This window comes from Pseudonaja textilis, chromosome 18 (genome assembly GCF_049901715.1).
Source record: "Pseudonaja textilis isolate UNSWEBS1 chromosome 18, rPseTex1.2, whole genome shotgun sequence".
Taxonomy (NCBI): Eukaryota; Metazoa; Chordata; class Lepidosauria; order Squamata; family Elapidae; genus Pseudonaja; species Pseudonaja textilis.
In genome coordinates, this window is record NC_142007.1 from 7658604 (window position 1) to 7678469 (window position 19866).

Below are 19866 nucleotides of genomic sequence, written 5' to 3' on the forward strand. Positions count from 1 at the left end.
ATTCCGTGGAGAATCTTCTTCCCCGGCCCTCAGGATGGCTCTGCTTCTGGGCACTGGCTTCTCCAAGCACCTGGCCTTTCTTCCTCCCCCTCCCCTTCCTCCTCTTCTCCTCCTCCTTCTTTTTCTCCTCCTTTTCCTTCCCCTCCCTTCATTTTTCCTTTTCCTTCTCTCTTCCTCTCCTCCTCCTCCTTCCTCTTCCTCCTTCCTCTCCTTCCCCTTCTACCTCTTCTCCTCTTCTTCTTCCACTCCTCCTCCTCCTTCCTCTTCCTCTCCTTTTCCTTCGGCTTTCCCTTCTCCACCTCATCTTCTTCTCCTTTTCCTTCCTCACCTCCATCTTCCTCTTCTTCTCCTCTTCCTTTTCCTTCTCCTTCCCCTTCTTCCTCTCCTCCTCTACCTCCTCTTTCTCCTCCTTCACCTTTTTCCTCTTCTCCTTCTTCCTCCACTCCTTCACCTCCTCCTCTTCTTCCTCCTCCTCCCCACCCCCATGCGTGCGTGGTGTGTCTCACCTGCCGCAGCCAATTGTTGTGTCCCAGCTTGAGGTCCAGGGGGCAGGTCCTCTTCCCCCGCTTGCTCATGAACTGCTTCCACTTCCAGGCGTACTTCTCCGTCAGGTAGAGGTGGCGGAGCTCCGTTCGGCTGGGAGATTTCCCGTTGGCGTCGAGGCCTGAAAGACGGCGATGGGAGTGAGCTGCAGGGCGGATTGGCTGCCCTTCTCAAGGCTGAGCATCCTCGGCCTTTCCTCTCCCGGCTACGGGCGGAAGCCAGCAAAGGGAGGTGGGAGGCATACGGTTCTGACCGGCATAAAACACGGTCTTCGTTCCGGCAAAGCCTCTTTTATTTCCACGGCTGTGAATTACGTCCATTCCCAGCCTGCAAGGCTTCACAAACAGTCTTCCAGGGGAATGTTGATAAACACACACACACACACACACACACACACACACACACACCCCATTGCACTTGGAATGCGGCCAGAGAGCCAGGGCAAGGCCAAAGGTGACACAGAGTCAAACAGAACTTTTCAAAGCTTGAATTGATCAGACGAACTAATTGCTTCCTGCAAAAGCTCACATCCCCTTCGCTCCTCTTTTGTGTCCTATGGGAGAGGCCAACCATCTCCGAGGTGGGGCCTTACTCCTGAGTCGACCCTGCTTTCTCACCTGTTCTTGTCTTCTGGAAGCCCTGTGCATACGCAGGCAGGGAACCGGTTCCAGAAACTCCCCCGCTGTCTGAGCCGGAAGGCAGCCGATGACTGCCAGCCTGCCCTGGCCCCATCCCTGCCTCCGACGATGCAGAGCCCTCGTCTGAGCCCTCCCCAGCCTCCAAGACTGGCCCAGGTTCCTCCCCAACCTCCTCCCTACTGTCCAACTCTGTTGCCAGCTCTGTCAGCTGCCCGTGAGCCACAACAACACACACCTCTGGCAGGGAGGCACTTCTTCCACACCTCGTAGGCGGCCTTTGGATCCCTTTTGAGCCACAGCTGGGCCTGGGCGTGGATCTCGTTGCTGTAGGGCTTGACCGTGGTCAGGGAGTCCACTGGCATGTCCTGGGGAGCCCAACAAGAGAGTCTGGAAGAGCCCTCGGGACATCGCTGCTATAACCGGCCGCCCACACACCTGAGGCTGGGATGGGGGATGGGGGGGGGGAAGGGAGACAAGCCAGGCAGGTACCTTGTTCTTCTTGCTGGTGGGTGCCGGGGGCTTGATCAGCTTCTGAAGGATCCGTAGGCACATCAGGGTGATGTTTTCCACAACCACCGGGGTCTTGATGTTCACGGCCATGAGGAAGAGGCTGAGGGCTGGGGAGAAACCAACGGGGGGAGTCAGAATCGGTCCAGAAACTCCAGAAACGACATTTCTCCCTCCCCTGCTGACTTCTGTCCCAGCGGGGATGGCGTCTCTCCTCCCCTGGGGTGGGTGGGAGCAGGTTCTTTGGGCCTTCTCCCCAGGGGTGGGCTTCAAAAATTTTAGCAACAGGTTCTCTGCTCGGTAGCTGAGTGGGCGTGGTCATGGTGGGTGGGGCCTACTCGGCCTCCTACACCATGGCGGAGCGTGTGAGTTTTTACCGTCCCTGGACTCCTGAGGCTTTCCTCGAGACTCCGGGAGGATGAAAATGGCCTCCTGGGGCTCCGGAGGCTCTCTGGAAGCTGGAAACAGACCCATTTCCAGCCTTCCCAAACTTCTGGGAGGCCCGATTTTCGCCCTCCCCGAGACTCTGCGTGGGCCCTGAACTTACCTGCATCCAAAATGGGCTGCATGGGAGCTCCTGGGATGGAGCCAGGAGTGGGATTGGGGGGTGGGGTTCTCCAAACTGCACAGAATCTTAGCTTGGGGCTCACCCAAGCCCCTGCCAACCCCCAGCAGCACCCACCCGCTTCTCCGTCTCCTTTGCCACCCGCACTTCCCGCCAGAACTGGCCTCCCAGGGCTCACCACAGCGGAGGCGCAATTCCCAGCAACTGTCCTCCTTGGAGATGGAGTCCGTCAGCAGCAACATCTCGTACTGAAGGCTGCTGGCCTGCAAGGGCGGGGAGGGAGGAGGACAGAGTTACGGGGTGTTGTATCTATGTTCCCCGGGTTGCTGATGGGGCCAGGGAGACGTTGAGGCCGGTTCAACATCCCTTTGGCAGGAGAAGGAAAGGACCGCCTTGGGGTGCCAAGGCTGGAAGACCCTTTTACGGAGGAGGCCCCAGCCCAAGGGGCGACCAGAAAGGGAGGGAGGGAGGGAGAGGAAGAGGATGGCCAGTGCTGCTCACCAGGTCAGGATTGGCCCAGTGGCCCTTCAGAGCTGTGGACACTTTGCTGATGATGAGATCGTTCATCTGCTGAGTAGCTTCTGGGTTGTCTCTGGTTGCAGACAAGAGGATAAAAGAAAAGCATCTTTAGATAATGCCAGAAGGCACCAGGCACCTTCTCTCACGTGTGGTGGTGGTGTTGGAAAGCAAAGAAATTTTGGAATAAAAACCAGGATCCGGTTGCAAGAAATAATTGGTTTAAAAATAGAACTGACGCCTGAAATGTTCTTCTTAGGAATATATCATTAGAGGTGATTACAAGAAAGATATTGACTATCTAATAATACATATATTGACAGCAGCTGGAATAACATAGGCCCCAAATTGGAAATTAGAGAGTAGTCCCACAGATAATATGATTATAAAAACAAATTATGGATTTTGCAGAAGTGAATAAACTTACAATGGAATTGCAGGAGAAGGAAGAAAAAGATTTCAATATGGTCTGGGAAAATGGTATGTTTGGTTAGATAACAGGAATAAAAGACAATGCAAAATGTAAATGATGTACGTACGTACGTACGTATGTATATACGTATGCATAAATGAATACAGAAAAGTTGATGCCACAACTTACTGCAAAAAATTGTATATATGATTTGTTTTTAATAGCGTAAAATTTAATAATTTTTTTAAAAAGCATCTTTAAAGTGTCACAGGGAGCTCCAACACATACGCACACAAATACACAAATAGTTCTTATATCCGGCTCCTGTAATAACACTTCCTGAGAGAACACGAAAGCTCACTAGCCAGTTGTGTTAGCTGCTAGAAACAGCTGGATGGCCCCAAGTCCCGCCCACCTTGGATGCCTGTCTCATCTCCCGCTCATTTCCCTGGACTGTTAGTTGGCCGGTTTCTTGTAGAGAGCTTAAGCCCGCAGTAAATCCTTATACTCGTTTGAATGGGTCTGAATCTCCCGATTTCCCCGTGCTTGACGGGCGGGTCAAGAAGTACAGATGGAAGGTAGATGGATGGAAAGATGGAGAGAGGGGATAGAAGTCACGGATGGAAGCTTATCAAAGAGAGATTCAACCCTCCGTGAGATCTCCCGAGAAATAGGGAGAAATTTCCCGACAGATCAAGGAATCCGTGGGACGGCTTATCTCCAGAAGTTGTCCATGCTCCATCAATGGCAGTTCTCAAAAAGAGATTGGGCAGACGTTTGTCTGGAAGCCTCAAACAGAAGGTTGGACTAGAAGACCTCCAAGGTCCCTTCCAACCCCATCGTTCTATGTTTTAAGTACGTCCCTCTGAGTTCAAATCAGCTTTAACGTATTGTCAGGTCTGCCATCTTCGCCTTGGCGCCTCGCCGGCATCCTGCCATCAAAGGCTCGGAGTGGGGAAGGACACGGGAAGAACAAATAGGCAAGGAACATGTGTAGAGTTGTGATGGGAAATAGAGAGAGGGGGGGAAGGACAGCTTGAAGGAACCCAGGGAAGCAAGAAACCGGCTTGCGCCAGCCCTTTGTGGTCGCGCCCTCTGAGACTGGAATGCGGACTACCCCAAACACCTATGCAGTTCATCATTCGGTGAAGACAAACTGGCTGGGATAAGGGGAAAACTTTCTAGCTTCTTCATGTGGGAAATTTAGTTCCAGCCTGATTTTACTACGGCTAGCATTTTTTAGTAAAAGAATTCGTCACTTCAACCAAATGGGAGTCGAGGGTCTTTCTTTCCTAAGGGATCAGACCGGGGCAGGTCTGACACTGATCTTCAGTACTGAGCAGGTTCAAAGGCCCAAGGTCCTCCACAGGCAAAGCTGATCCAATGCAAGAGGCTGCCTGAGTGCCGTTGTTACCTGCCCTTGGCAAAGGGCCAAAAGGAAGGAGGGAAGGAGAGGCAGCTAGCCGAGGCCCACCTGGTGAGGAGGCACATGAGCTGGCGGACGTCCTCCCGCATGCTGGCAGCCCCTCGGCGCAGGTTGTAGTCGAAGAGCTCCCGGATGAGGCCCTGGGAGACCAGGATGTGGCGGATGGCGGCGTTGCTGGCCAAAGCCCGGAGCAGCGTGATGCAGTGCTCGGTGACGGCCGAGGCGCAGCCATAGCATTTGGTGGAGGAGGTGTGACCGCAACCCAAGACTGAGAGGGCACGGTACTGGCTGGCGGTGAAGGTGGGCTGGACGGCTGAGCGGGAGGACTTGCTGGCGGCTTCTCTCTGCTGGAGGTCGTACTCTAGGAGCTCCTTCCGGGAGGCGAACACTTTCTGTGGGGAGAGGTTAGAGAAGAGAGGGGGCTGAGCCAGGGTGGGGGCATAACACGGCCTCAGGTGATCGAGGAGCTGAACTTCCACCAGAGCAGCCAAAGGCCGACTAGCATCGGGGTCCCCGACCCCCTTTGCCGCGGCCCGCTACGGGTCATGAGCTGTTCAGGACCAGGCCGCCCGAAGCAACAGAAGAGCAGATACGTGCACTCCGTTTGCAAGAGTGGAGGCCGAGCTTGCCCACGGCTCGCACCAACGGAGCTGCACACACACGGACGCTTGTCCACCACTTGTGTGGAATGACCCCTTCCACCTCCACCTGTCCGCAAAGCCGGAAAGGTTGGGGAGCTCTGGACTAGCAGCCCTATTCAGCCCTACGCCTGGCCTGAATCCACCAGCTGTTTCTGGTGGCCTGGGGTAGAGCAAGGCCCGTTCAAGGGGCAATCTGGCAGCCGCTGTCCCACTCTGCTCGGACGATGGAAGGGATTACCTGGATGATCTTGGAGAGCTCGTCAAAGGAGTTCTTGCAGTCACCACAATACTCTTGTGCCAGCTGGAGGATGTACCTGTTCACGCTGGCTGAGGTGGAGCTGAGGCCTCCGCTGCCCCCGGAGTCATCCTGGCACGGGAAGGAGAAGAAAAAGTCAGGCCAGGGTGGCTTCGCCTCGCCTTGCCCGGAGTCCACACAGGGCGGCCTCTCCGCCTCTCGCTACCTGCGGCTTTTCGGGCGCTGCCTCGTTCACTTTGCACAGCAGGTTCTCCAACTGGGGTCGGTGGCCCATCAGCTGGTGGTACACCCGGTCGGCCTTGTCCAGGAGGGTGTTGATGTTGGTCACAGCCTGGCGGGTGAAAAAAAACGCCACGGCGCCCCGATTATGTGTTGGCTTAACTAAACAACCCTGGGCTCCCAAGGCTTTGGGGGGACAGCAACATTCCCGCCAACGTCTCTCCCGTCAAGGGTCAGCAACCTGCGGCTCTGGAGCCACATGTGGCCCTTTCCTCCCTCTCGGCTCCACGAGTGATAGGGCTTTCGGTTAGGACAGGTAGAGGAAAAAAGAATGCCGTGCTAGGAAGAGACTCTATAGTGGGGGGAACCAGACGTCGGGTCAGCTCCAGAACTGAGTGGGGAGCTTCCGGTTAGGACCTTTGTAGCTCTTGGGAGTGTTCAAGGTTGCTGATCCCTGCTCTGGGTAATAAAGCTTGTGGGGAAGGCGCGACCTGCTCCCAGGCAGTGAACGGAGGCTCTCTGGCTCACTCCAATGCCCGGCCCAGGGGCCAAGCTCTTTTTCCGATCCAAACCAGGCAGTAGGTCACTCCCAGTTTGAGCACGACCCCAAGTTTCGGGTAAGGCATGAAAAATGTTGAAAAAAAGGTCCTAAGTCACTTTTTTCAATGCCGCTGTAACTCTGAATGGTCACTAAACGGGCTTTTGTAAAGCCAAGGATTAACTGTACTGTGTTGGGGGTGGAACAGATCTTCTAAAGAAGGACAATCGGTTTTCTGGGGGAAGCGAGGCAGCAAAATCTCCCTCCTTCCCCTTCTCTTTCCCCCCCTCCTCCTCCACCACAACTACCACTCGTCTTCCTTCTCTTCCTTCCTCTTCCTCCCTCTCCCCCTCCTCCTCCCATCCTCTTCCTCTGATCCTCTTTTTCTTCCTCCTCCTCCTCCTCCTCCTGCTGACCCTGACCTTTTTCCGGTCCTCTTCGTTCTCGATGGGGTCCACAGCACAGCACGGCTTGGCGAACAGCATGAAATCAAAGCGGGCGTACTTGCAGAAGCCGCAGGCATTGCAGAGGAAGGGGTCCTTCTCGTCGTAGTTGATCGACCTGGGAGTCAACACCGAGGGGCCCTGCTGAAATCTCATTATCGCTGCCCCCTCCCGAAGAGATGGAAAAACCCAAATCTCCTTCTAGGACCAGACCAGAAGAGCCCCAAGATTTCTGCCGCTGTGTCAGGTGTGGGGGTGTCACCCCAAGGGCGCCCCTTCCTCCATCCTGGAACCCCTGGAGGTGGGGGGCAAAGCTCACCCACCGGCACTTGTGGCACTGGTAGACGTTCTCTCCGCAGTTTCCGCAGACTCCAGGGTTGGCGGGGACCGAGGCGCTGCATCGGGGGCACTGCAAGGTTTCCGTGGAGGCCTGGTAGTTCTCGTAGAAGTCGGCAAACTCGATCATCAGGTTGGACGCCACAATGGGCAGCGGAAGATCGATCTTCACCTCCGTCTGGCCGGGGGTCAGCTGGACCTTCTTGGCTTTGTGCCAGCGGGCCGGCCTAAAGATGGCAAATGCAGGGGGCGGGGTGGGGGGGGTGGGGAGAGAGGCCAACCATGAGAACCAGGCACAGAAGTCCAGTTCCGCTGTTCGGCTCCATTCCCGGGAAAACTAAGCATTCCTGCTACCTCTCACGCTGAAAATAAAAGAGGTGAACCGAGAGAGATAAAGAATTGATTCACCCAGCAGCAGTGAATGAACGGAGCCATGAAGGCTCCAAGGGAGCTTTGCCAAAACCAGAAAAGAAACATCCAGGAGAAAGACTGAGCCTGTGGCTGAGGAGCATGGCTGTCTGCTTTATCTATCACCCATATCTCTATCTATCCATCCAACATCTATCTCTATCCTATCATCTATAACGATCATCTATTATCTATCTATATTTCTATTATATTTATCTATTTCTATTTCTATCTTATCTATCCATCCAACATCTATATCATCATCTATTTCTACCTCTTCTATTACCTATCTATATTTCTATTATGTTTATTTCTATTTCTATCTTATCTATCTATCCATCCATCCATCCAACATCTATATCTATCATCATCTATTTCTATCTATCTTCTATTATCTATCTGTATTTTTATTATGTTTATCAATTTCTATTTCTCTTATTATATCTATCTATCTATCTATCTATCTATCTATCTATCTATATCCATCCGTTATCTATCTAATCATCTATATCTATCAATCTATCCATTATCCATCTATAATCCATATCTATATCCCTCTCTTTCTCTCTTTTAGAAACCACCCATTTTCCCTCACGAAGGGACTCATGGTGGTGTTCAAAGTTAAAAGGAAAAAAATTGAAAACAAGACTTGAACCTAAAACTTCTAAAGACAAGTGTGAAGGATAATTAAAACCAGCTGGAGACTCTGTGCCGCCTCTTGTGACTTTGGTGCATCCCACTGGTTGTACGCTACTGGTTCAGCCCAGTTCACCAGAACCGGTAGCAAAAGACCCTGATCCTCAGCTGAGAGCAGAAAGAAGAGAAAAGCGCAGGATCGGCCCCCCCACCGGCCCCTTTCTCTTCTTTACCCTCTCAGCTGATTGGCACTGCAGGCCAGAGGTGGTATTCACCAGTTCTGGAGAACAGGGAGCGGACATTTTGAGTCGTTCGGAGAACCGGCCAATCCCGCCTCTGACTGGCCCCGCCAACCCCATATCTCTTCTCTGCCTCCCATTGAGTCCCAGCTGATCGGCTGGGTCTTCTTGGGTTGCCCTGCCCAGGAGAACGGAGCTGGAAAGCAGGTTAGTGGGGTGGGGAGGGAAGGAGGATTTGGCAGTATATCCTTCCCCTGCCACGCCCACCAAGCCACACCACGCCCACCAAGCCACGCCCACAGAACCGGTAGTAAAAAATTTTGAATCCCACCACTGCTGCGTGCCTCAGCTGGTGTGTGGAAAGCTGCAAGAGCGCGTCAGGGTGCACGTGCATGAGGTGCGCACACGCGCAATCAACGAACCAGTAATGGAACAGGTCAGGGTCCCACTGCTGGTGCCTCCTTACTTGTTCTTCAGCTCCACGATGGCCTGCACGGTCCGGTTGTTGTAGTAGAGGTTGATGGTCCGGACCATCTTGGTGCGCTTCAGGTCTCCGATCTTGACCGTCACTTTGCTGATGGTGTGGCTGCCAATCAGCTTGACCACCTGCTGGGTGGTGGTGTAGCGGGTGTCCACCTTGATGGAGGAGAGCTTGATGTACTAAGAGAAAAGGGAGAGAGAGGGAGAAGAGAGAGATGGGCTGGAAGAGGCCGAGTGTTAGGGTCCCGAGGGATGTTAATTAATTCATGAGCCTCGAGCCAAGTTTCAAAAGAAATCCCAATTATTTATTGGGGAACAACATGTCCGCCCTTTTGGCTCTGCCCTGCGTAATGTACTGCCCACCTATGACCCTGTTTCCCCCCTCCTCCCAGGGTGTGTCATAAATCACATTCTCCAATAAGAGCACTTTCCCGGCGGTCTCCAGTTGTCTCTGGTAACCTGGGACACAATCTGGAGAAAGGTGTGCGCGGAATGTGCTTCTGCTCATAGCAACTGAACTGCTCCGCCAGATCTCCCTCCGCTCCTTCTTATGGCACCTCAAAAGCAAGCCGGGAATGCTTTACGAGTTGACCCCAAGAGGCCCGGCCGGGCTGGAAAGCACAGGGAGAGGGGAGGGATCACTTACGCAGAAAGGCACTTCAGGGTTGTTGCAAACGAGGCAGGGGTCACTCTCTAAATAGTAGCCGTCAAACTCCACCAGGCCAGACAGGGTGCTGGAATGAGGGGAAGAGGAAGGCAGCTGATTTAGTCTGCTCAGGGTCAAAGTCCCAGCTGGCTGCCCGCTTTTCCCTTCTAATTCCCAAGCAGGACCAGCGCAAAAAACACCCCCCTGAATTTCATTTCCTCGCCATGCATGAAATAGAGTTAAGTACGGCAACCCACGATGTCTCCTTTGGGTCACACGCTAAAAAAGGGGCTGCTTAGAATGAACCTGGAACCATTTCTGGGCACAGCACACTGAATGGTGCAATGGCCTAGAGGTGGAGCTCACAACCGGGAGGCTATGAGTTCAATCCTAGGTACAGGCAGGTATTTCTCTCTCTGGGCACGGTGAGAATATAACTGCTGAACAAAACTCCGCACTGACAACAGGAAGGGTATCCGGCCAGTAAACACTCAGCTCCCCAAGATTCCACCCCGTGAGGGATTATGGGGTTGTTAAAAGATTATGAATGTCCAGGCACTGTGAAGTTAATTTGGGCAGCCAGCCAAGTGCCCCCCTCTCACCTCCCAACAAGAAGCACCCTCATCCCCACCACCCCACCTGTGCCCCCCCCGGGGGCTCTGAACGTGCCAAGCAACCCTCACTTGTAGATGTTGGAGTTTGGGTGATTGGTGAGGATGTGGTTCTGCATTCGGAGAATCTCCACGGCCTTCTGGGAGTATTCCTTGGACTGAAACAGAGTCCCCAACACAAATATCAGAGGAGGTTCCATAAAGCGAACTCAGGTGAGCTACAGACAATGGTCCTTAAATGACTCGAGGGGGAGCATTTCTTCTCAGGTTTTCGCACCTGGGAAGGTGAGTTACCCTCCCATACAAACAGGGCAAGCAAGATGGGACACCTGAGCTCTGACTTCACCAGCTGACTCTTTGCTCTTTCGACCTAGCCTACCTTCCAAGAGTGGCTGTGAACCACACAGAAATGCCCCCTCCTCTTAAGATGGCTCTTGGGGCAAACCTCCCACGTTGTGTTCAGCACTTGAAATGCGCGCAGGAGTTCCCAGCCTCCACCAGCAGAAACAGTCCCGGGTGCTGGGAATAAGGAGGGACAGCAGAAGAGGCCATTCCAGGCTCTTACCTTTTTCTCCGTCTGCTGGGTTTTCAGAGAGAAGTAGCCCAGGAGATCCACAAACTGGGCAGCCTTCCGCCCGTAGGCCGGCAGCTCTGGCCAGATGGACCACATCAGGTCCAGCAGCAGCTCTTGCTGGGACTTGTTGGAGTTCCTAAAGGGAAATTTCTACAGTCAGTGGCTGCTCTCTGGACGTATGGCCAGACTTTATTGCACAGGGGGCGAAGCTTGGCCACTTTTAAGACCTATGGACTTCCATTCCCAGAATTCCCAAAACTGGCTGGGGAATTCTGGGAGTTGAAGTCCACAAGTCTTAAAGTGGCCAAGTTTCTGGGGGATTCTGGGAATGGAAGTCCACAAGTCTCAAAAGCAGCCAAGCTAGGTAGGGAATTCTGGGAGTTGAAGCCACAAGTCTCAAAAGCGGCTGAGCTGGCTAGGGAATTCTGGGAGTTGAAGTCCACAAGTCTTAAAGTGGCCAAGTTTCTGGGGAATTCTGGGAATGGAAGTCCACAAGTCTCAAAAGCGGCTGAGCTGGCTAGGGAATTCTGGGAGTTGAAGTCCACAAGTCTTAAAGTGGCCAAGTTTCTGGGGAATTCTGGGAATGGAAGTCCACAAGTATTAAAAGCAGCCAAGCTAGTTAGGGAATTCTGGGAGTTGAAGCCACAAGTCTCAAAAGCAGCCAAGCTGGCTAGGGAATTCTGGGAGTTGAATTCCAAAAGTCTTAAAGTGGCCAAGCTTAGACACACACACCCGCCCCCACTTTATCAGATTCTCCCTCTTTGTCCTTCGATCTCCATGTTCTACGGCATTTTTTAAAGCCACGGTCCCTTTCGGGGTGCTTTCCTCTTCTCAGCCCAGGGAGAGGAAGGCGGCTCCGGAGACCTAGACGGGTGGAGCTCAGCTTAGCCCAGGGCTGGCCTACTCACCGGTAGATGTGCAGAGTCAGGCAGTGGGCCTGCCAACGCACGGACGATGAGTTGGACTCCAGCAGGAAGCAGCGCAGGAACTGAATCAGCGTCTCCTTGTCGGCGAATTTGTTCAGCTGGTTCACCAGGGCGGTGCAGAGCTGGTCTTCCTGGCTGCCTGAGGAGCCGTCCCCTGGGAGAGAATTCAAGAGGGCTCAGGCCAGGGCGCTGCCGGCTGCCGGTGACCTTCGGAGGGCCGCAGGTCACCTGCCCACCCGCAGCCCCAAGGCCTCGACAGCCTCACCCTCTCGCTCCTTCTCCTTGTCTTCCTTCTTGCTCTTCTTGGTGGAGGATTTGCTCTGGCCGGACGGCTGGCCTGAGCTGGACCCTCCGGGGACTGTTGTGCCTGAGGAGCCGGCCGAAGCCGACCCAGAGAGGACCTTGCTGCCACAGAGGGCGCAGGAGAGCAGCTGCAGGAGGACGGGCGAGACACCTTCGTCGACCAGGAAGCTGACTTGCAGCAGGAAATAGAGGACAGCTGAAAGGTGAAGAAGAGGAGGAGGAGGAGGAGGAGGAGGAGGAGGAAGAAAAGGGGGAAGGCTGGTTTTTCTTCCACGTTCATGAAAAAAAGCACCCTGTAAACGTGATTTCTGCCAGATGTTATGGCCAAGCAGAGGCAGGCAGGAACAAGGGAGGCAGCTTCAGGCTTTTGAAGGGTCTACAAGTTGAGGCTGCAACGGCCCAGGAACTAGGAATCTTTGGCCCTTCCCATCGCCCCCCCCACCACTCCCGACCCAAAAGCCCAAAGAAGAGCACGGGGATCCCATTGGGCCTCTGGGGAGGGGCCACGATTCCTTGCAAGCCCCCCCCAAGGGACTTACAGTCGTCTTTGATGCAGAACTTCTGCCAGTTGACCGTGCGCTGCGTGGCAATTTCGGCGCAGGCCTTCAGGTGCTCCATCTGGAAGGGGCAGAAGGGGGAGAGGAGGAGGAGGGGGGATGGAGGAAAGGAGGGGAGGAGGAGGGGAGAGGGAAGGAGAAAGATGGATGGAGGAGGAGGAGAGGGGAGGAGGAGGGGAGGGAGGTAGTAAGTAGGGGAGGAAGGATGGAGGAGGAGGAGGAAAGGAGGAGGAAGAAGGAGGGGATGAAGAGAGGGGAGGGAAGGGAGAAGGAAGAAGAGGGGGAGGATGGAGGAGGAGGAGGGGGGGGGGAACAGGTTTTTGAGAGAACATCTGCAAAGGCCAGGTGTTTATTTCAACAAAGGGCACCCAGGGATCTTCAATGCTGGTATGAAAACTGGGCTTCACTGTGTAATTTTATGCCACGTCCACATGTTGCCGACTTACAACTCCTGCCATACATGAGTTCAGAACTCTGGGGAGCCACGGTTTCCTCAATCTTGAGGTTTTGAGCTCGTGGTTGCACCTTTACTGAAGCTCAAACTTCTCCTCAGCCCACAAAATCCCCCTAAGCCCCTCTGGAGAAGTTAAAAATTTCCCCTTCCTCTTCACGTCAAGCTCAAGGACTGGACCGTCCTGGGAAAGGCTGGGCCCCCTCTTAAACATCTCGCGCTGCAGGTGGCAGAGGAGGGAGAGGGAATCTGCAAGCAAGGGGAGATTTTGGGCGGGGGGGACAAAGGCCTATAAGAAACCCAGAGGTTTATTCCCCAAAGAGAGGATGGGCTGAGGGTTGCAGATTTCCTCCTCAAGATGCTTCGGCTAAACTCCGAAGGCACGCACACAAACACACAATTGCACAACAGTTTCCCCGCTTACCAAGCTGATGAGGGTGTCGTACTGCAGGGCGGAGCCGGAGCTGGCAGTGACCACGCTGGCCCTCAGGAAAATGCCTTGCTCCTCCAGCAGCTTCTTGATCCCCCGGACGTGGGAATCGAGGGTGTGCAGGTCCCGCAGCTGGCGGTACTTCTCCTTGGAGCCGCAGATGAAGAGGAGCAGCTTGCGCACCTGACGCCGCACGTAGGGCGTCTGCTGGATCATCAGGTACTGGAAGGAAGGAGAGATGGTGGGAGAGCTTTCCAAAAGTCTGCTTTCTGGGGAAAGGGGCCTTTATGGCGGAATGGGACAGCTCGCGGCAGCCAACTCACCATGGCCAACTCTACTATGGCCAACTCTACTATGGCCAACGCTACTATGGCCAACTCTACTATGGCCAACTCATCACAGCCAATTCTCCTATGGCCAACTCTACTATGGCCAACTCATCACAGCCAATTCTACTATGGCCAACTCTACTATGGCCAACTCACCATGGCCAACTCTACTATGGCCAACTTGCCATGGCCAACTCACCAGGAGTTGGTGAGTTGGCCAACTCTACCCATGGGACAACTTGCCATGGCCAACTAGCCACAGCTAATTCGCCATGGTCAACTCACCATGGCAAACTCGCCATGGGCCACTCATTATGGGACAACTCACTGCAGGACAATTCAACAATTCAATTTAACTATTTGAAGTAACTTTAAAAACATTTCCCTTTTTGTCCTTCACATTTCATTTTGTCCCTCCTTTGGCTGTTGTGAGTTATCTGTGGCAAGTTGTCATAGAGCCGCCTTTATGGAGATGTGGGAGAAAGAGGGAGGCTTTTACTTCCCTGGACTTTAGGTTAATGAGTTCCTCACCTGCCACCCACCCAGATGGTACGTCCCATCTTAAGCCTGGAAACTCCCCCCTAAAGCAGAGTAAAGTGGCTTTTAGGGCAGGAGAACCTGAGCATCAAGCCTGCACCAGACTCCGCCGAGAGGGCTCTGCAGAAAGGAGCCAAGGCAGCTGCCATTTAACGGCCTCTGGAGCCCATGAGCGGCTCAATATAGACGACGAACCTCAGACAAGAAGTAGAACCACGAATGATCGAAGACAGGGGGCGGGATGCGGGAGTTGGTGTCAGCGATCTTCTTGATCTGGTAGGGCAGCCGCAGGACCATCTCTGTCAGAAGTTGAGTGTAGGCCTCGAAGACGTCGGCCGCGTGACCCTGGGGGGCAACAAGAAGAGGGAGCTTAACCACCCCTGACAATTTCCCCCAGGTTCTTCCAGACTCTGTGGAGAAGTTGTCCTTCAAAGCTACAATTCCCTGCTCCCCAAAGAGCTCATAACCAGAAGAGCAGGAGGAGGATAGAGGCTTATAAATTTAGATTGCAAACCAGAACAACTAGACACACAAGGACAGTTTTTCCCCACATGCCATCACTCAGTTAAACAACTACCGTGTTTCCCCGAAAATAAGACCCTGTCTTACATTTTTTTTGGCCACCAAAAAAGGCACCGGGTCTTATTTTCAGGGGAAGTCATCCACTGACTAACTTCACTTGCATGCATTGCCACCAGCCTCCTTTTCGCTGTCAGAGGCCTTCAGGAACTTCTTCTTCTGCGGCCGGCAAGGCTATCCTGAAGGCCTCTGCAGTGAATAAGAGCTCAGGATCGATCTAGAGGCCTTTAGGAAAGCCTGGCCAGCCTTACCGGCTGCAGAAGAAATGGGCCAGTGAGGCAGGTGTCGGGGTATGTGAGGCCTGGCTACAACTGTCCAAAGGTAAGTAGTAGGGCAGCTCCACCCTCCCATGCCCACCCTAGCTTAATTTTTACCTGTGTATTCTGGAGTGGACGAGATCTCAGTTAGGGCTTATTTGGGCGTAGGGCTTATATTGGGCACACATGATCAAGCTAAGACTTATTTTAAGGATAGGTCATATTTTGGGGGGAAAAGGATAATTCCCACAACACTGTCAAACTATTTACTAAGACTGTATTACTATTCTTCTGATCCTTTTTATTACCTATCTCCTTTTCTACTTATGACTATAACCTTGTTGCTTGTATCTTTACGATATTGTTTTATTTAGTTTCCTAGTATGGTTTGATGGCTTCTTTAGTATCCTATGACGATCACCAAGTATTGTAACTTATGAGTCTTGATGAATGTATTTTTATGTACACTGAGAGCTTACGCACCGAAGACAAATTCCTTGTGTGTCCAATCAGACTTGGCCAATAAAGAATTCTTAGATGTTTATAAAGCTAGATTTAAACGTGGTTTTGGACAGTCTGTTCTGCCAGCTACAAATCCTGCTGACTGCTCCTGAAGAATGCCAACTGGGCTCCAGACCCAAACTACACAGCCAACCAAATATGAGCTAGAAATCAGAACAGGGGTGACCAACTTTGGTGACTTTAAGACTTGTGGACTTCAAATTCCCAGAATTCCCCAGACAGCATAGCTGGCCACTAGTCCACTAATCTTAAAGTCCTCAAAGTTGGACACCCTGACTTAAGAGGATGCAGAGAAAAAACATCTTTATTAGGACGTTTTTGTGTATTTATTTCCTTTGAAAAGAAGCTTTTAAATTCATGTTTGTGGGGGCAATCATCATAGCTTTGGCACACTGTTAACTATCAGCAGCCGCAGAAAACACGAAAAGAACCCAAGGGGAGACTTTTGAAGTAGCGCGGTTCTCTTTTAATTTTCTTTTTTGTCCTTCCTTCTTCCTTGGCAACGCTGCGGCTGAGCTTTTGCTCTTTTACTTTCTCTGCTGTGGAGATGAATGTTAAATGACAGGAAACCCAATAAAAAAAAACGGAGTAACAAGCTGGGATGTTGCCCGGGTTAAAAGAAGAAGAAGAAGAAAAAAAAAGAGGAATATAAGCTACGCCACATCCTCACCAATCTTTAATACCGCTCTCTTCCTACAGCTGGGAAGAGAGGGGGAGGAAGAGAGAGAAACAGGAGAAATGTGAACGCAGCAAGCTCCTTTGAAAGAAAGGAATAAAAGGGATTAAAAATTGCAACCGTCACTGCAGGCCATAAGAATTTGAGCAGCTCTATTCTTCCAGAAAACAGCACTCGAACACTTAATTCGGCTTATTTCATTGTGAACCCTGAGTGCAGGGGTGGGGGGGGGAGAGAAGAAAAGGAACACCCCGCCAGATGCCAGGAATAAAGACAGGCTTCGTCGTGGTTAAAGTAGGACAAGACCTGCTTTGGGGGGGCGGGGGGCAAGCAGGCCATGTTAAATGCTGGCTTGTGAGACTCTGCCCCACACCAAGGGGACAGGATGCTGCGAGGAAGGGTCCCGCAGGATTGCTTGGGACGCCACAACATCCTCTGCACGGCCTCTTTTCCTTGTTGCCCTCTGGGAGGGCGGGGGGGGAGTTGGGGGCCTTCATTGTATCCGAAGAAGAACATCCAGAATCGGCCACAGCTCTGTTCCATATAGCATCGGCCTTGTCAACTCTCTCAAGCTTCCTCTTTCCACAATGGATTCCAAATGGAAGGATTAATAGGTGTCTGTGTATATGCAGGTACATGTAACTAGGTATAGTGATAGCACAGGTATATAAAAACTGGACATTTTAAAGAAGAGATTGGATAACCATTTGCCTGAGACGGTATAGGGTTTCCTACCGGAGCTGAGGTTGGACTAGAAGACCTCCAAGGTCCCTTCCAACCCTGTTATTCTATTCTATTCTGTTCTGTTCCATTCTATTCTTCATTCCATTCCATTCCACTCCACTCTATTTCATTCCAATATTTCTATTCTATTCTATTCTATTCTATTCTATTCCATTCTACTCTATTCTATTCTTCTTCATTCCACTCCACTCTGTTCCACTCTATTTCATTCCAATATTTCTATTCTATTCTATTCCATTCTATTCTATTCCATTCTACTCTATTCTATTCTATTCTATTCTTCATTCCCTCCATCGTCTATTTCATTCCATATTTCTATTCCATTCCATTCCATTCCATTCCATTCCACTCTAGACTCTATTCTACTATTCTATTCTATTCTATTCTATTCTATTCTATTCTATTCTATTCTATTCTATTCTATTCTTCATTCCACTCCATCCATTCCACTCTATTTCATTCCAATATTTCTATTCCATTCCATTCCATTCCACTCTACTCATTCTACTATTCTATTCTATTCTATTCTATTCTATTCTATTCTTCATTCCACTCCACTCCTTCCACTCTATTTCATTCCAATATTTCTATTCCATTCCATTCCATTCTACTCTATTCTATTCTACTCTACTCTATTCTACTATTCTATTCTATTCTTCATTCCACTCCACTCCACTCCGTTCCACTCTATTTCATTCCAATATTTCTATTCTATTCTATTCTACTCTACTCTATTCTATTCTATTCTATTCTATTCTATTCTATTCTATTCTCTCTTCTCTTCTCTTCTCTTCTCTTCTCTTCTCTTCTCTTCTCTCTTCTCTTCTGTATTCTATTTTCTGTTCTAGTCTAATCTGCTCTCTATTCCTGTGATGGCGAACCTATGGTACACATGCCGGAAGTGGCACCCCGAGCCGACTCTGCAGGCACACGCGCCATCACCCCAGCTCAGTTCCACTGCGCATGGCAGCCAGCTGATTTTCAGGTATCTGCCGTGCATGCATGGGGAACGGGGCGCATGCGGGAGAGGCGTATGCATGTGCAGGGGGGGCGGGGGAATCACAGGGGGGGGGGTCGTGCCTGCATTGCATTGCATTTCATAGCCTTTCTTGCCTCAGTTGTCAAGTGGAGCACTCCTGTCGATAAGCTAGTAACTCGGTTGCTAAGTGAATCTGGCTTCTCCCCTGACTTTGTCAGAAGGTCACAAAAGGGATCCTCGTGGCCCTGGGATACCGCGGCCATCATAAACATGAACCAGTTTGCCAAGCATCTGAATTCTGATCACATGATCCCGAGGATGCGGGAAAGGCCGTAACTGTGAAAAATGGTCCTAAGTCACTTTTTTCCAGGGCCGTTGTAACTTTGAATGGTCACTAAATGAACTGTTTTAAGTCAAGGACTATCTATACTTTGAAAGCAGGCAACAGGCAATTTCATTTTTAACGCGGGCCAGTGTGATCGGGGTAAAGAATGACAATAAAGAGGATCTTAATTTTAATTTTCGCAGCTACGATAATCCAGTGTTTTTCTCCAGCCAGGTTCCGGAGACCCTCCCTCCTTAATTCAGCTTCCACAACTAACCCCATGATTCCAAGGTTCACCTGGGCGATATTGTTCTAAGAACGACACCATTTAACTATCTGCCTTCTTTCAACCCCGATCATCAGCATACACCAAACTTTTTGCGGTTTCGACAGAACCAAAACAATCGAATTTGAGACTGAAGAAGTAAGCAAAGCACAGGATAGAATGTGGCATACAGAACTTGGCATTCCCACAGCCAGCAGTTCGATCCTGACCGGTTGAACTCAGCCTTCCGTCCTTCCGAGGTGGGTAAAATGAGGAGCCAGATTGTTGGGGGCAAGAGGCTGACTCTGCCAACTGCCTAGAGAGGGCTGCCAAGTGCTGTGAAGAGGTATATAAGTCTAAGCGCTATTGCTTCCTTCCCTCCCACTGGTTAGAATACAGTATTGCAGGCTGCCCACTGCCAGCAGTTCGATCCTGACTGGCTCAAGGTTGACTCAGCCTTCCGAGGTAAGTAAAATGAGGAGCAAGATGGTTGGGGGGCAAGAGGCTGACTCTGCCAACCGCCTAGAGAGAACTGGAAAGCACTGTGAAGTGGTATGTAAGTCACAGTGCTATTGCTATCTTCCTTCCTCCCTCCCTCCCTCCTTCCTTCCTTCCTTCCTTCCTTCCTTCCTTCCTTCCTTCCTTCCTTCCTTCCTTCCTTCCTTCCTTCCTTCCTTCCCTCCCTCCCTCCTTCCTTCCTTTCTTCCCAAAGGTTAGAATACAAAATTGCAGACTAACTCTGCACACAGCCAGCCGCTTGATCCTAAGAGAGCTGATCCTCAGAGGGCTAGTAAAGCACCGTGAAGCGGTATAGAAGTCCATTACTATGGCGACCATGTTCCTAATTCTTTAAAAACTGAAATTCTGGCCACTCCTTTAAGAGTTGTTGTTTTTTTAAATCAGATCCTGGAAAGGGAACGTTAGCTCCTCCACCCCCCCATGAATGAATTAGTCCAGTGTTGAATGCTGGCCGGGGGGGGTTTCTGGGAGTTGTAGTCCACCCGCCTGAAAAGACGTCAAAGCCTTTGGCCCCCGCACTCTCACCTTGACGTACTGTCGCAGAAAGAACGGGCTCATGTCCGGCGGAGAGGAGGTGGTGTGGGGCTTCAGGAGCTGGCTGGTGGGCACGGGCTCCTCGTCGTTCTGCTGGCTCTTCCAGTAGTCCAGCAGGGACTTCAGGACGTGAAGGCAATAGTCCACGGCTCCGGAGCTCAGCAAGGCAGCCGCGGTGGCACTCGAAATCAGGGAGGACGACTGCGGGAGACACAGAGAGAGAGCATGGAGGGGCCCAAGCGGTGGTGTTCAACTGGTTTGGCCCAGTTCGGCCGTACTGGTGGTAAAAAAATAAAAGC

At 51.6% G+C, this 19866-nt stretch overlaps 1 protein-coding gene across 1 annotated transcript in view; it reads right to left on the bottom strand.

Moving 5' to 3' along the window:
• Window positions 1–19866, bottom strand: part of UBR4 (ubiquitin protein ligase E3 component n-recognin 4) — a 128616-nt gene that overhangs the window by 31751 nt on the left and 76999 nt on the right. The window contains 20 exon segments of the mRNA XM_087914818.1: window positions 507–664; window positions 1417–1546; window positions 1671–1798; window positions 2432–2516; window positions 2755–2845; window positions 4656–4999; window positions 5487–5615; window positions 5710–5835; window positions 6684–6822; window positions 7028–7267; window positions 8790–8983; window positions 9450–9537; window positions 10133–10218; window positions 10626–10770; window positions 11543–11714; window positions 11826–12059; window positions 12403–12481; window positions 13296–13523; window positions 14363–14512; window positions 19559–19768. Of these exon segments, the coding sequence (XP_087770944.1) occupies window positions 507–664; window positions 1417–1546; window positions 1671–1798; window positions 2432–2516; window positions 2755–2845; window positions 4656–4999; window positions 5487–5615; window positions 5710–5835; window positions 6684–6822; window positions 7028–7267; window positions 8790–8983; window positions 9450–9537; window positions 10133–10218; window positions 10626–10770; window positions 11543–11714; window positions 11826–12059; window positions 12403–12481; window positions 13296–13523; window positions 14363–14512; window positions 19559–19768 (3156 nt within the window).